Genomic DNA, 17,566 nt, shown 5'->3' with positions numbered 1-17,566 from the left:
CATTGTTGAGACTAGGTTGCAAGCTATTTACATCTGTCGCTTTGCAACTTGCTTTTGCCTGCTCATGCTGAAGGCTCTGCAGCAGACACCACACAATCATTGTCCAGTAAAGTGAACATTTTAATTCCCCTGCTATCTGTGCTGATGTGCTCCACATCCCTGGGGTGTCTATTGCTACTCAGCACTCAGGTTTCTAGGTCACTTGGGTAAAGTTTTCAAAAAGCACCAAAAAAAACTATGAGCCAACCCCAGATGCTCAGCTGTACACTAGGACTACCAGTAGGTAGCAAGAAGTCCTGCCATGCATACTGCAGTAAATTGTCAATGCACTCTTACAGTAGCAGGTGTTGACAGAAATGAGAGTTACAGAACCAAAGAGGGGTTTTCAGACTGAATATTATTGCAACCTGCATCACACAAATTGACTCAAAAGTACACGAACTCTGACAGAGGAGTGAAAGGAAGCTACTTGAGCGGGTTTCATGCATCTTTGGAAGAGCTGAATGGGCTTTTCTGCCTTCCTTAACTTCATAGTATATCAGGATTGGAAGGGACCTCAGGAGGTCATCCAGTCCAACCCCCTGCTCAGAGCAGGACCAATCCTCAACTAAATCATCCCAGCCAGGGCTTTGTCAAGCCTGACCTTAAAAACTTCTAAGGAAGGAGATTCCACCACCTCCCTAGGTAACCCATTCCAGTGTTTCACCGCCCTCCTAGTGAAAAAGTTTTTTCTAATATCCAACCTAAATCTCCCCCACTGCAACTTGAGACCATTACTCCTCATTCTGTCATCTGCTACCACTGAGAAGAGTCTAGATCCATCCTCTTTGGAACCCCCTTTCAGGTAATTGAAAGCAGCTATCAAATCCCCCCTCATTCTTCTCTTCTGCAGACTAAACAATCCGAGTTCCCTCAGCCTCTCCTCATAAGTCATGTGTTCCAGACCCCTAATCATTTTTGTTGCTCTCTGCTGGACATTTTCCAATTTTTCCACATCCTTCTTGTAGTGTGGGGCCCAAAACTGGACACAGTACTCCAGGTGAGGCCTCACCAATGTTGAATAGAGGGGAACGATCACGTCCCTCGATCTGCTGGCAATGCTCAGATTGAAACTTGTTTCGGTCTTTTCTCAGAAGTCTGCAAGCAGTTTTGTTGCCTTTTCAGAGCAGAGAGATATCCTATGCGTCGACAAACATATCTTGAAGCAGACAGTTAGCACTGCCTGTTCATACCATTACTGAATGCTGTACTGGGGGAAGAGGGAAACATTAGAAGGGAACCAACCACCTCCAATTTAATGTGCCCTGGGTGTGATGATATTCACAAGGTCCGAGATGATCTTATTGATACTGCTGTTCCCTGGGACAGGAGCTCCTCTTTTACATCAGTCTCAAAATATCACTCCAGACTTTAGCATATTAAAAGAAGGTGACAGTCTGCTTTAACTATGTCCCAGTTACCCTGTAGGGGCCTAAGTCCAACATTTGTCACCAGGCATGATCCGCTTTGACTTCAAGAGAGATGCCAGCACTGGAGAGAGAAATTTGCCCTAGAAAACTATATTCCAAGATGGGGCCTTTGTCCATAGGTCTTGGATTATTAGACGTCTGTATAGGCCTTCAAGTGTGAAAATCCATTTCCTTCCCAAAACACTTGTCTATTTGCAGTCTACCCGCTCAGGTTATATACAACAGGACTCTGTGCTACAACCTGCTTAGTACTTTATGACTCTTTGGAGGCCCCCCAACTTTTTTTTTTTTGAGAGATTCTTCCATCCCCAATATATAATCAATCTCCAGTTTGCTCTGGATGTTCCCTTTTTAAATAGTTTCAATGTGTCTCAAACTAGCACATTAGGCTTCTGTTGGAGCAAAATGGAGCAAATATATGCTCATCACGACAAGGGAGGGTTGGCCTGGGTATGTCCTGAAAAAGCTATCTTGAGAGGCAAATGATACATACTACACAATCATACTTACCAGTATGCACACCGGCATGGGCATGCAGACACCGCAGAGCCAGACTGGATCAGGTTTCGGAACAGTCTCCAAAAGGAGGTGGCCCTTTGAAGCATCCTTACTTTGGAAATTATAACTGGGCTGAACAAACTCTGAGAAAATATTCCACAGGGAACAATCCTGCATCTGCTGCAGGGAGATAGACTAGCTGTCCTAATGGATCTCTCACTTGGGTGATTATCTCCATGTTTTTTTATATATATATGTATATATATACACACACACACACACATTCATGTGCATACACAATGGACCAAAAGATTCGGGGGGGGGGAGGGATAGCTCAGTAGTTTGAGCATTGCCCTGCTAAACCCAGGGTTGAGAGTTCATTCCTTGAGGGGGCCATTTAGGGATCTGGGGCAAAAATTGGGGATTGGTCCTGCTTTGAGCAGGGGGTTGGACTAGATGACCTCCTGAGGTCCCTTCCAACCCTGACATTCTATGATTCTCCAGTCTGATAAGGCCACTGTGTAGTGGGTAAGCAACACAGAGTGGCCACAGAGTAGCTGGAGGAGGTCATCAGAGAATTACCCCTGTTCCAAGGAACTCTCCACTAGTGTGAGGCCAGTGGAAGCACTGTACTACCTTCTGCCCTAGCTACCCCCCATCCCCAACGTAAGGAGAGTAGGAGCGCACTGGGGGCATTCTAGGGGTGGTGGGTGATCAGATTAGGGTGTGTATGACCACAATTTGCTTTGCCCCGTCCTCCAGTGCTTTAAGGGAAGGTTGCACAAGGACAGTCCCAATTTGCACCAGAGCTGATGAGTCCTGAATCAGAGAGCCCCATCTGGCCCCCTGCAGCTCCCCACTCTCCATGCTGCCTAAGCTGTGCTCAGACGGAGTTGAGAATCAAGCCTTTCGTACATATATTTGTGCTTGTGCATCACATGCCTTATGCTCTCGCACGTACACAATTCAGCAAGTCAGGCAAAAGGATCATCACTCATACCCAAGTTACTTGCTGAACCATTTCCCAGAAGAAAAACACCTCCCACTCCCAAATCCCAAACACACTGAATATGTCCTAGGATATGTCATGGGAGCATGCAGCCGGAGATCTGCGTGTATTTATGGTCTTGTACCGAGCCTTCACTATGATTGATCATGCAAATTGCTCCCGTTGGGATTTTCTCCCAAGAAAATTTGATTCTGTTTAACACACTCAGAAGAAGGCTAAGTCATGCATTAAATAACACTTTATAAAAGAAAACTTTCCTAGAACAAGCCCTGTTGGCTCTCTTGGCAAATAGTTACGGCTGAAGCTGAAAACTGGATGTAAACAGAAGGCTGTGCAGAGTGAATTCTTTCCTCCATGCCAATAGGTGCAACACACGCAGCCCATACTCAAGCTGAAGTCACGCCAAGGGTGTATCTGGCAGTATGCAAATTCCACCACCCTATTTTGTAGCGCAGTACTGGACCAGGAAGATTCACTCATACCAGGTGACACATGGCCAATGGGACATCTGGCGAAGTTGAGCCCTTGCAGCTCAAGATAGAACTGGGCCCAAAGAACCTACTATTAAAAGATATCAATCAACAGGAGCTAAAGACACCAATTAGCTATACTGGAGCTTGTGGTGGAAAACACTATAAATTTGACAATCCAGGTGCCTCATCAATTTCTCCTGCTTGGGCCTGGTAAGAAAATGTATGTATTCTATGCATTTAAATGGATGCAAACATAAATCAGATGGCAAATGAGTAAGTGGCAAAAGGTTCTCCTTTCATAACTCCCATTGGGACTGGCAGAATTTTATTTAGCCTTTGGGAAACGCTAAAGAACAGTTTACCTTTTGGTACTTGTAAGAAAAAACACTTCACATAGTTTTTGGTCAAGCTAGATCAATAGACTTACAAATGCACCCCAGTTCACCTCCTGAGCCTCTGAGGTCTCTTGTGGCCAGGCATTATTGCCTTTAAAGCCAGACGTGAACAGCAATATACAGCACCAAACCAGGGGTGAAAGTAACTTAAAGGACTTACTGGTACTCCGGAGTCCTGAGCAGGGGTGTGTGGCCTCGACTGGAAGAGGCGTGGCCTCAACCGGACAAGGCGGGGCCTTTAAAATCAAGATTTAAAAGCCCCAGGGCTCCGGCTGCGGCTGGGAGCCCTGAGGCCTTTAAATCACCCCTGGAGCTCCCAGCTGCACAGGCAGCTGGGAGCCCGAGGGCGATTTAAAGGGCCCCGGGCTCTGGCCGCCGCTACCGCAGCGGAGCGCCATGGGGGCTGCAGCCACTGTGGGGAGCCCCGGGGGCGCTTTAAATGTGCAGCAAAAACAATTTTAATGTGCAGCAAGAACAATTGTGGCGTACGTCATAGAAGTCTGACAAAGACAAGGAAGCAGGACTGTGCATTTATTGTATTCCCTGCAGCCACTAGGCATGGGAGCACGACAATACTTGATATTTATATCGCACCTTCCAACATTAAAGATCTGAAAACATCTCAGATGCCACCACGGAAATGCAGACACTTCCTCGGAGATGAGGGGCAGCAACCAAGCAGACCAAGGAGTTTGCAGGCAGAAAACCGGGAAACACTCCTACATTTACTAAAAGGCTTGTGGGCTCCAAGGTCCAAGCAGAGCAGAGCTGACCTCAGTTTTTAAGGCCTAATCCCAAAGACATGTAAAGTGCACAGAACCCAATTTACAATATGTACACCAGCAAGGATGAAGGGCTGATCAGAATGCCAGGATTGGAATGTGTGTTTCTTATATAATCCTAATCTAAAATCTAGGCCACTAAAACATCCTCTTCATTACAGCACAGAACCTCCGCTGGTTTGCAGACTCCTGCTGTGATGGAACAGCAGTTCAGACCCATGCTTGTGTAGTTGAATTGAGGAAACATGTTCCGTAGGAAGATCTATGAGCTTCACAATAAACTCTGCTGTACACAATAGGCTGTTCGATCTACCTACCTACCTACCAATAGCAGAGCACACTGAGCTTCACAACAGCAGGCTATGCCGGTTTTCTATCAGGGTACAGCAGTTCTTCTGGAATGATCTGGAGGATGGTGTGGATTGCACTCTCAGCAAATTTGTGGATGATACTAAACTGGGAGGAGTGGTAGATATGCTGGAGGGCAGGGATAGGATACAGAGGGACCTAGACAAATTGGAGGATTGGGCCACAAGAAATCTGATGAGGTTCAATAAGGATAAGTGCAGGGTCCTGCACTTAGGACGGAAGAACCCAATGCACCGCTACAGACTGGGGACCGAATGGCTAGGCAGCAGTTCTGTGGAAAAGGACCTGGGGTGACAGTGGACGAGAAGCTGGATATGAGTCAGCAGTGTGCCCTTGTTGCCAAGAAGGCCAATGGCATTTTGGGATGTATAAGTAGGGGCACAGCGATCAGATCGAGGGACGTGATCGTTCCCCTCTATTCGACATTGGTGAGGCCTCATCTGGAGTACTGTGTCCAGTTTTGGGCCCCACACTACAAGAAGGATGTGGATAAATTGGAGAGAGTCCAGCGAAGGGCAACAAAAATGATTAGGGGTCTGGAACACATGACTTATGAGGAGAGGCTGAGGGAACTGGGTTGTTTAGTCTGCAGAAGAGAAGAATGAGGGGGGATTTGATAGCTGCTTTCAACTACCTGAGAGGTGGTTCCAGAGAGGATGGTTCTAGACTATTCTCAGTGGTAGAAGATGACAGAACGAGGAGTAATGGTCTCAAGTTGCAGTGGGGGAGATTTAGGTTGGATATTAGGAAAAACTTTTTCACTAGGAGGGTGGTGAAACACTGGAATGCGTTGCCTAGGGAGGTGGTGGAATCTCCTTCCTTAGAAGTTTTTCAAGGTCAGGCTTGACCAAGCCCTGGCTGGGACAATTTAATTGGGGATTGGTCCTGCTTTGAGCAGGGGGTGGGACTAGATGACCTCCTGAGGTCCCTTCCAACCCTGAGATTCTAGGATTCTTCTGCCTGTACTGTACCCGCTGACACCTCCCTGCAATCTCTGCAAAAAGCAGTATTGTAAGAGTTAATTAGGAGGTTCACGGTGCAATGAGAGAAGTCAGAGAATGGACCACAGAGTCTCTCTACGGGCACAACACAGTCCCCTTGACAGAAGATACATCAGACACAACAGACCACTGATATCAACCATCCTCACTCAGTGTCTCAGCTTATCCATTTCTCTTGCCTTTTTTCATTTTTTCCTTTCCGGGAGGACATATGCAAACAGGACCTTTCCAGGTGAGGGGTTTGTCTGCTCGAGCTTCCTGTCTCTCATCCAATGTCCTAACACACCATTTCAAACACCACAACCACTGGCTCTTGTGAGGTTTATTGCATCATAAGGAGAGGACGCGTGACACCAGGTGTGGGAGCAGATGAAGCAGCAGGGCCACTGTTTTCATGCTAATCTCTCCAGCAGTAACTAAAAAAAAGATGGAAGAAAAACAAGACAGAAAACTGTAGGAGCCAGAAATACTCCAACAATAGAACGGTTTCCCCCAGAGTGCCACAACAGCTCAGCACCTCTTAAAAGACTCAAATGATGAGCTGCTGAATGTCCAGCATGCTGCCATTACTGAGCATTGTCCAGGCACTTCCAAGAGCTGCTTCTCCCTGATGCCCTTTCAAGGGAGAGCTCGAGTTAGTTACAACCATCAAGCGCAGGCCACCAAGACACAACAGATCCAGCGAGTAAGACCATAGCCACTTTTCTGACTTAAAAACAGACTTGTGTCTAGCTGTAATTGGCTTGTCCCAGCACTGCTCCAAGCCCGAACGTGGCTCTCTGACAAAAGACAGTTTATCTTCCAAGGAACGTATCAGCTGACCTGAATAGTGAGTTTGGTCCATTTGTTATTTTTAAACAACAGTGTTTATTTTTAAAATGAATCCGTGAATAACCCGAAGGGGAAAGCCAGGAACAGGACTGTGCTATCTTAGAAAGAAGGTGCTTTCTGCATACACTACAAGCAATGCTATCCCTGCAAGAGGGGGAAATAAAGAGAGGCAAATTAAAACTCGAAAATCCCAAAGAGAAAACAGACTTGCCATGTAACTATTCCCACCAGAGTCTTTGACAGTCTTTAAGAAAATGGCTTTGCCTGCCACAGCGTTTTCAGAATAGCTCCTCCAGGGCTGGATTCATAGCTCAGTTCATTACGCCTACCAAGTGCTGAAAGCATGAAAACACAAGGATGGCAGACATTAAAGCCACTGCAGATTTAATTAAATAACCACCCCCATCATTATTTGGTAGAAATTCTGCAGAAACTAAACAGGATTTAAATAAAAAGACAACTTCAGGATCTTTGAAGGGAAGAAGGGAAGCGAGAAAGGCGGCCCAATATTAGCAGCGGTCCGGTTTCAACATTCATTTTTGAGAGGGCTGATAATTCTGTTTGGGGTGGCCTGGCTGGATCGCTGAACCTCTCCTCATCCATCCTGCAGCCGTCCAGAGCGGATACTGACATGCTGAGGAGCGGGAGAGGCTGCACACTTACACACTTCTCTAACCCAGGCTGCTGATTCTGTTTGCTTTACACAAAATGTAATACCCGTAATTGTGTAAAATTGTAATTACAATACCTCACTCCACAGCTAATCCCACTAGAGTCGACAGAGTAGTGGTAATGGGGGCTGTCAGAGTTTCAGCGTAACTTCCCGTCTTCCTGCTCCATCATCCCCCAAGGGCCTCCACTTAAAGGCTCTTGGCTCCCGGCTCCCAGCCATCACCTCTGTTGGTCAGAGAGCTGCGTCTCTCTCCCTCCTGACCAGGGTTTTTCCAGGCTGCAGAGTTCCCTGCCTACACTGTGACATTCCCAGCAAGCCAGACTGCCTAATCAGGCCAGTCGGTGCTTTGCTTTCTCTTCGAAGGTTATGAACAGTGTCATTGCCAGCAGGCATTAGTCACCACACAGCTCTTTCTAAGCAAGTACATTTATTCTTAAGGTGAAAGTATTACAGAGAAAACCTATTCCAAAAAGCTACACGCGCGCTAAAAAGCTTACCAGAGATCATCCCCAGCTCCACCCTCAGGAGCTGGTAGGTGTAAATCCCTCAAAACCCACAACTGCATTTCACCCCGGGTTACACGTTCATAATTGTCTCCAATTCAGAACCGGAACCGAGGCTGGACAGTTCACCCATTTCTTTATACAAACCAGGGCCTTTGATCTCCAGTCTCTGGGAACAGTTAATCAGCAGACAGTGACATGCTCCTCAAGGCGGAGCTTTAAAAGGTTAAGCTTTTGCATAACCAGAGGTGGGCCGTTTGCATTAACCTCCACCTAAGGATGCACTTAACACTTATTGCCTCAAAAGTCCATTCCTGTCCGGCACATTTTCAATATAGTCCTTTGACCTCCCAGGCCTCACGTCACATCTCCCACCCCGAGAGGTTACATGCAATGCTGGCCCACAACAACATGTAAACCATTCATTTAAAACTAAGCGCCTTAAAGATACTTAATTCAACAGGGTTTTCCAAGGATATTGCAGGAAATGGCTATCTCTGCTAGCTAATTTTAAGATTCATCTTGATAAAATTATGAATGGGATTATACGATGGGTTTGCATGCAATAGCAGGGGACTGGATTTATGACCGCTGTTCCTAGGAATTTCTCCTAGAGTAAGGCTCTACTTAATGTGAGGATGTGAGTTTGCAATTAACTCAATTTACAAGATCATTCTTTCTGGAGAGCACTGAACTCTTTACAAGAGACTTCAACCCCGATCCCATGAATCCTCTAACTTCTGGAACTCCAGCTGCCCCCTTAATTTGCTCACTGCAAGAGAAGCAACATACGTTGAAGTCAGGGGGAGCATTAAAATTCTACCTGACTCGAAGGGTGAATTCCACTGAACACCCCGAATTCCCGCTTAAAACTAAAAACAAAAAAATGACACTCCCTACCTGCTATAAAGGTGGGATTTGAAGACTCCAGGACACTATAGTACATTATTCTCCCTAGAGTTTGGCTGAGGCCATGGAATAAGTAAAGAGCTAAGCTACGATATAGTTTTTTTAGGAAAGAGGATTGTAATGAAAATATAACACACTTACACACACGCGCGCACACACATGTTTAGATGCGTGAGTCAGAGTAAGACAGACTGCTGAAGTGAAACTGCAAACGTGTCCATAGCTTCACCGAAATCCACAAGCATTTGGGTAAATCAATGCAGATTTTCACACAAAGTTCATGCTGGTTGTTTCATTGTTTTGAAACCAAACCAGGAAAAACAAGCGACAAGAGCTGGGTTCAGGGCTCATGAAACCAAAACACAGTGGAATGTTCCACACCAGCATCAAAGAGATTGATCTCGAGTAGGCACTCAGATTGGTGGAGGAGTGACAGATGCTCTGACATGGAGAAGATGGGAATCAGCTTCATCAGGCAGAGGGAAATGGTCTTAGCATGGCAGATTTCACACTGAAACGATTCCTGTGCATGGTCCCATGCAAAATTGAACCTAAGCACTCCTTGGAGGAAAGGTCCTCTTTCTGCAGCCCACGAATGTTATGGCCAAGGCTGACTCACAGGAATAAAAGACCTATCACAATCCCTCGTATAGATATCGTGGTTTCCATCCGGAGGGTTTCCAAAGCACTTTCCCCACCCAATAAAATGTCATCACCTCTGAGGTGGAAAGGGCCAGCTGTTTAATAACGCACAGCAACAATCCACACTACTCTTCAGAAGGGGATCTAACGAAGGACTTGGACAATGGGCAATTAGGGGAAATAGTTGATCCACTAATGTGTTCTCTTCTTCTGTAAAGCTTCTGGTGCCCGTAGAGTCTGCTAGCAGGAGACTCTCTCTCTCTCTCCTTCCCTCCCAACAGCAACCAAATAGCCAGAGCGGCATAAATCAGCTCAAGTTTCTATATAGCTGAAGCTAGCATAGGAAAGGACCTTGGAGGGGGCCCGATTCTCCCCTCAATATGGCAGTTTTACACCAATGCAATTCACTGATTTCAGTGGAGCTACTCCTGATTTGCACTAGCAGGAGAGAAGAGCCAGCACCAGTGTCCAGCAAGAAATGCCTCTGCCAACAAGTTACAGACAGGGAGCCCACTCCGTCCTTGGTGTAGCTCAATTTACTTCAATGGAGCTGCACTGGGCTGAACTTGGCCCAGGCTTTCAGCAAGAAAGTCCTCATGCTGGCCAAACAATCACCTCCACATGCTCCAGGAACCACAAATCTCAGCTGGATTTGCTACTTCTGAAATGAACAAAAAACAAGAAAAACTTTGCTTGCGTTCCCAGGCTGTGCCTTGGTAATAATGACTAAACACTTACCAAGTGGACGGCTTTCATTTCCTGAGAACCTGGATCCAATTAGTCCAGAACGCCCCCTGCTTTTGACTCAGACACTGAGGCACACCAGTCTCCGAGCCCTCCTGCTACAAAGTTAAACTTTGCTACTGTCTGACGCGGAGAGAATCCAGCCAGAGTCCAAAATGGCCAAATTACTGTGATGATTAAGAGTACCGGGCTTGCTTCACAACACGCAAGAATAATAAATTGTAATGCTTTGCAATGTTCCCATACAAGGTTCTTTATTAACCTTTGCTAAACCCTTCACGCCCTCTGTGAGGGAGGTATCATTGTCCCCACCTCACAGATGTGGAAACTGAGGTCACATGGCAAATCAATGGCAAAGCCAGCAGTAGAACCCAAGAGTCCTGACGCCCAACTCCATGGCTCTCAGTAACCAACCACACTCCAATGCATGTTTATTAGGACATTCAGTACAATGGGAGGTTAAAGATTCTTTGTACAATGTTCTGAATAGAACACCATGGGACGATCACTCCCGTAGTGACGTTAACACCATCTCAACGCTCATTAACAATCACCAGTTTGTAAAAAGACTTGATGCCTCACCAGGTTATTCTTAGTTAGATAACAACCACAGCATTACAAGGCTATAATTCTGTTGTTGCTAAACCACAATACAATCAGTATGGCTACACAGGCACCTGCTCTATCCCTTGAGCTAGAGGAAAATTCCTCCATTTAGCACGAGAGATCTCCTCCTTCCAAACTTCCAGTCAACCTCAGGGTGGGAATCTCCTCGTGATGAAGGGGTCTACAGCAAATCATGGTATGAAAAGGAGGAGGCAGGTGGAAAATGTACACAAAGAGAGATGCTCACGGATAAACTTGTGTGAAACCCTGCTCTCACAATGCCAAGACTAGGGTGGGCAAAACTAGCTATGGAAGCACGGAGGCAGTTACAAGAAAGCGGCACCCACCCCACCCTACTGTACCCTACCCTCAGGGGACATAATGGGCTTCACCCAAATGAAAGTGCCCCCTCATTCTTCCTGTGCATGCATACACCAAGTATGGCCACTCTCTTCAGGGACTGTGCAACAGGAAAAGGTGGCCACCAAGGCTGTATCTACACTGTGGGGCTGGTCTACACTACTCAGTTGGTAAGTGCCCTACTACACCGACATCATAACTGCACCTCCACGACCGGCGGAGGGCTTATGTCGGTGTAGTTAGGGCGACACAGAGTCTGTATAGACACTGTGTCCCTTACATCGGCTGTTGGTCGTTGTGTCAGTTTCACAGCAGGAACCGTGATACTAACAAGAAAGCCAGGCAGCTAGAGCCCAGCTGCCCCCTGCTCTCCTGGAAAGCTGAGCCGCTGGACCCTGCTCCCAGCTGGGAGCCAGTATGAGAAGGGACCAAAAACGGAACCCTTAATTCTCTGCCAGTGCAGCTTCAGTTTCAGTAGAGGACAGTGCAATCCTAAGTTTATTGCCACTAAGGGCATGTCTACACTACAAAGCCTGTGCACCAGGAGGGCTACGTCAGCAGGGCCCCTTGTGTAGATCCAGTGACTGCCGACAGGAGCTTTTCTGCCGACACAGTCGCACCACCTCCCCGAACAAGGTTCACTGAGCTGACAGTAGCACCCTTCTGCCTGTATAGCGATGGTCACGCTGGAAGTTCTGCCCGCTTGGCTATGTCAGCGGGGTGGGGTGAGTTTGTCACACATTCCTAGACCAGGCCTAAGTTGCATTTAACAATACTAAGCTACGGCCTGTTGGACGTTCTCTGAAAATTATATGGCCTGTTTTCCTCATTTTTCCACCTCAAAAAATTAGGAAATACCGCAAGAAAATACCACTGTTTGGAGAGGTGGCAAAGTTACAAGTTTCCATAGACTGAATTCTTGCTTTTCTGGACACTCTCGCTCTCTGGTAATCCAGAAGGCTAGGGATAGCATGACGGCCACATCACTTCTCAAACTACTCCACTGCCAATGACCACCACACTGAGCCAAAAGGTCGCTTGGTATGAGGCGTAGGTGAGTTTTTATACTAGCGCGGTCCTGGGCCTCTCTTTAGCAAACTCACTGCCAGCCAGCCACAGTTGTGTCTTTTTTGATAGCCCACAGCACAAAACCATAAGGCACTGCACTCTGCCCATGCTAGAGACCTCTCTTCTTGGAATGTCTGGCTGGACTTGTAGCGCAGATCCATCGGCAAACGGCGAGTGCTCAATCAGACTGCAGCACAATGCCAAAGTGGCATCTTTTCCCTAGGCCCTCCAAGCAGGTCTCCCGCGGGTAGTCCGTGTGCGAGCTTCTTCCTCGCTAGTGCCCAGGAAGTTTGAAAGAGTTGCGGCGCCCTCTGCTATTCCATGCCTTGGCTCCCCCTCAGTTCTGCCAACTCCCATCATTCCTGACCGGCTCCACCTTCAGTTCCTCCAGTCCTGAGCAAGTCGCGCGGCTCTGCTAATACCTAACCCAGCCATAACACCGCAAGAAGATTTGCAGGCTGTTCCAGTCTTGTGAGAGCCACCTGGCTGTGGGCAGTTTCTTTCAGTTCTGACCTGCAGCCCCCACCCTGCTCTGCTATCCCAGGCGCCTTCTTGAGCGGAGAATGTCAACTATGCTTGTAGCAAGTGCCAAGGGACCCTCCATTACCAATTCGTCAGGATCTTGGTTTTACTCTCATTTCAGCAGCAGCGCTGGGGTGCTGGTTCTGTGCCGACTTGGAAGGGACGCTACTGAATTGCGATCATTGCTCCCCTACACAGACTTCCACGTGGGATAAAGGAACACCACTGTAGAGCCGGTGCACTGGGATGAAGATCGTCATACTCCTTGCTGGGACAAACATGGCACAGCTACTCCCTCAGGACCTGGTCCTACACAGGGTGAAGACTTACTCTGCACAGAGTCCTAACTGAAGTGAGAGACAGTGTGCCAGGCTGGAAACCAGCCCAAGCCCAGCCAAGCTCTGACACGCACACGTCTGCCAATTCCTTCAGCAGCACCCTTTTTCCTAGTCCCAGGCCTCGGCTAAGCCGATGGGACTCCATTCATTGCCCATGCCGGCGGATCCCTTTGCAGGAGAGGAGCCGTGAGCAGGGTCAGTGGTGGGCATTCCCTAATGGTCTCCTATCCGCCTTAATTTGTAAGAGCCGATGGGCTCTCAGCACGAGCGCAATGGCTGGAGGAACAGGCTACCTGGAGTTATGTGCCACTGGGAGGAGTGAAGAGGGTTCAGTTGCCTGCTGCTTTACTTTCTCTCTCGGACATGGAAGAAAGCAGGCGACGTGGTCCTGCGTCACGGAGCCCAGTGGGTTGCCAGGATGAACTAGACAAACAGCCACGTAGAGCCCTCGGGGAGCAAGGCGTGCGTTTCACCCGACCGAATACAGAGGCGCCACGCGATGTCAACCCGGGTTATTTCTCCCTGGAATGAACGTTGGTATTTCTGACAAAGCTGCCACTATTAATTCAGTGCAGCACGGCTGCTCCCTCCTGCGACATCACCTCCGAAGACCGAGACATTACCCTCTGTCTGGGACAAAGCGATGTCCCGGTACGTAGAAAATGAAGATCAGTATATGCTTTTATTCAGAACACAGGGGGAGTGAACTCTGGGCAAGAGGCCAATGCCGTCTGTGCTTAGCACAGGGACCTGAAAGTCTGAGCTGGTTTCTAAATCCTGCCTCTGACTCGCTGTGGGTTCTTGGACAAATCTCCAAACCACCCTGTCACTCAGTTTCAACATCTGTTAAATAGGTCTAAAACCCACTTACCTACAGACCCAGACCGCTGGGAGGCTGAACACTACCACTGGAGACTCTCATATGCTATTTTAAGGGCCTAAGATGTTGCAATAATTTCCTACTGACCTTAAGATTGTTAATTAGTCCCCTTCAAGGGCTCACTCAGCCCTTATAAAAGTGGCTCTTTGTTGCTGCTCCTGTCCACGCCCTGGTCCTTCTTTGAAAATCAAATATGGCTAACTCCATACAAGGCTATTTAGACAGACTCTGAAATCCACCAAGGGGATGTCAAATAGGGTCAGGCTGGTTTCGTCTTTGCCAGCCTGAACTGTAGCCAGTGGTGGCTCTTCCCTACATCTGTGACCTGCGACTAACAAAGGTCTGCCTGTCTGCAGAGTCACCAGTGTGGGTGGGGCCCGTTTTACCCCCAATGAGGGAGTCCCCAGCAGCGCAAAGAGCTATTTCATCTCCAGATGAAATACTTACAGTGAAAAAGGGAGATGATGCCAAGGTAAAGTCAGAGAGTTAAAAGGGAAAATCCCCTCCCCTTGTTCCTAACAGCTGAAACAGGCTGGAAAACGAGGGTGAGGGGAAGCCTGCAGAAAATTTTGACTTTTTGTGGAAAAAATGAAACTCGAGAAGCAAAAACATTTTAGTTTTCAGCTGAAATTTTTCAATTTTCGGGTTTTCCGACACTTTCCACAAAAATTTCTGTTTTGTCAAAATGCCAAAATTTCCTTCCAAAAAAGATTTTTGTTGGAAATTTGTCAAGCAGGCTCAGTAACAGCACTTGAGGCTGATGAAGCCAGAATAAGTTTGCCATCTAATCAACTTCTTGGCCAGCACAGCAGGGAAAGTAAATCAGATGAAGGCTAAGAACAATATAACCAGAGTCATCCATTTTACTTTCTGTGTACCGTGAATTTCACTGCACTGTTCACAGCATAGTTCAGGGAGGGAAATAGCAATAAATAAACTCAAACACACCAGTTTTCAGAGACATTAAAGACAGACAATATTTCTATCAATTATATTAACAACGATTTCTTGGAACGCTCTGATCACCACAATATTTCACGAGGATTCCTACAGCTGGCTCTGCGGCAGAACCAGCTCAGGATGAACTGTGGAAGGGCAGGGCGTGCAAAGGTGACACAGAAAGGTATTCAGGTAGCCAGAACATAATTTGGAATTTGGCCAGGATACCAGGTCTAACCTCTGTAGTCCCAGAATATTCAGTGACCATCAGGAGTGAGGAGCCCGATTTTGCATCTTCTCTAAAAGGTGGTCCCTCCAGCAGCACAGCATCTGCTAAATCAAGCCCCGGCATTGGTTCAGAAATGACTTAAAGAGAAGGGCATCAACTATGAAGAAGTTACCCACACCATTTCTGGGCTCCCATCCAAGTACAGTGTTGCTTTGCTTGAGTGATCGGTTAGGGCTAAAACACGGCTGGTAGGTACAGCGGCCCAAAAAGGCACGATAACTTACCTTTTAGCCAGGTGTCTCATGACAGGCCCAAGGCCGCACGTAGCTATATCCATTAGAACTAGCCAAACCACCTCATGAATTGTCAACCCCGTACCCCCGTGTCCTTTTCCAGAATACAATGCACAGGGCCTGCTCCATTTCAAAATATTCTATTGCAAGCAGACATTTCCTGCCAGCCACCGACGGCTTAAGTTTGAAAATGGAGAGTTCAGTAAGTTACAATCTACTGTCAAATCAATGCATTTAGGCCGCTGACTGGCATGCTTGATACCACCATAATATCACGCTTATTCTTTTGTTTTTGCTTTGGACTCCTTTCTTAGCGAGTCCTCTTGTTTGCCTAGGTGAGCAATGGCTGCTTGTTTCAAAATGCTTTTGGAAACCAGTCCGTCTGTTCCAATCCTATTCTACTGTTGGAATGGCAAAAAAAAGAATAAATGAGCCTAGATTCCTTCTAAATGAAGGAAAGGCCACGATAGAAAAACTAGTACAAAATACATTGGAAACACATATTGTGGTCATTCCTGCAAATCACAACACGCCAAACTCACCCCTCACATAATTCACTGAAGTCAATAGGTTTACACCAAGGATGAACCTAGCCCAATGGGCACAATTCAGCTGGACCCCCCGGTGGTGTAAGTTGCTGGCAAAGGGGCGTAGGTAGCAGAGTTGTGTACCTAGCGCCAATGCTACAGTCTGTGGGTCTGACTGTAACTTGCAGAATTTTTTAAGCCACCACTTAGCTCTTGTATGGCACTGTCTGTCAATTGCAAAATGTCCACAAAAGGAGTGGAAGTGTCTTTATCCCCATTTTACAGATGGGAAAACTGAGGCACAGAGAGCAGAAGTGATTTGCCCAAGTCACACAGCAGGCCAGAGCCAGGTATAGAACCCAGGTCCCTTGACTCCAAACCCACTAGACCACACTGCCTCGTTAGTAGTGCTAATCAATGACTTCAAGGGAGTTCCCCCTGGTTTGCCCCAATGTAAGTGAGAGCACAAGCACGTATGTCGGACACATCAATTTAACATACCACATGGATCCAATTCAGCCCTGGCCGCAGGGGGTGCGATTCCCTGTGAAGTCAGCGGGAGTTACACCTGCTTATGCCAGGACTGAATTGGGTGCCAGGAGCACCAGAGATGGCATGGGAAAGCCTGCTTTACTTTGTGTGTAAGCGTCACTCCTTTTGCACATCCACTGAAGGCTAAATGGGCACACAGCACTCTTACTTGGCCACTTTCTCCTGCTTTCTGACCAACTCGTAGGTGACACAGAACTTAGATCATCAGGTCCCTATTGACTTTGGCCCAGAAATTTCCACACCCATTTACTCCAGGCTGTATTTAGCCCTATGAGCAGAGCACCAATGGAGAAGAGGCAATACAAACACCGGTTTCAGAGTAGCAGCCGTGTTAGTCTGTATTCACAAAAAGAAAAGGAGGACTTGTGGCACCTTAGAGACTAACCAATTTATTTGAGCAAATAAATGTGTTAGTCTCGAAGGTGCCACAAGTCCTCCTTTTCTTTTTAATAAAATACACTAAGACTTTCTACCACAGAAACACCGTATCTGTTGTCTATTCTATTTCCAGCCTCTCTGTCTCACCCCGGGCAACTTGATTAGCTGCCCTGTGCCTCAGTTTCCCCATCTGTGACATGGAGGAGATACTGATCATCTCCACAGTGGGGCTCACCAAAAGTCATTACAGCTGATGGAGACCGTTGCATGGCAAATGCAGGACAGCAAAAGGAGCAGCAGCCGCCGCCCAAGAGCTGGCTGCGACAGGCAAGCCTGGCCCAACTGAGCAGAGGAGAAACCCAGTCCAGACCGATTGAGCTGGAGGGAGCAGGCTCAGCCCTGTTGGGGTACTTGCGAGGAGGGACCCAGCCCGAGCTAGATGGATCAGAGCCCAGCTGGGCCAGAAGGAGACCAGCCAAGTGTCCCACATTTTCCATAGAGAGAGACCATGGGACCTCCCACCATGGCAGCTGACAGCAGAGACCAATATGAGCTAATCCACCCTCTTGAACTAAA

At 47.4% G+C, this 17,566-nt stretch overlaps 1 protein-coding gene across 3 annotated transcripts in view; it reads right to left on the bottom strand.

Moving 5' to 3' along the window:
* Positions 1-17,566, bottom strand: part of P3H2 (prolyl 3-hydroxylase 2) — a 126,220-nt gene that overhangs the window by 44,224 nt on the left and 64,430 nt on the right. The window contains exon 1 of one of the 3 annotated variants that reach the window (XM_073359045.1): positions 10,293-10,380. The exons of the other annotated variants lie outside the window; for them this stretch is intronic. Within the exon in view, the coding sequence (XP_073215146.1) occupies positions 10,293-10,310 (18 nt within the window). The 5' untranslated portion in view covers positions 10,311-10,380. Of the gene's footprint in view, positions 1-10,292; positions 10,381-17,566 lie in introns of those variants that run through there. 3 annotated transcript variants of the gene reach the window in all.

The sequence above is a fragment of the Lepidochelys kempii genome, chromosome 9 (assembly GCF_965140265.1).
Source record: "Lepidochelys kempii isolate rLepKem1 chromosome 9, rLepKem1.hap2, whole genome shotgun sequence".
NCBI lineage: Eukaryota > Metazoa > Chordata > Testudines > Cheloniidae > Lepidochelys > Lepidochelys kempii.
The sequence above is the reverse complement of the archived record's forward strand: the minus strand, read 5'-3'. Positions and strand labels throughout refer to the sequence as shown.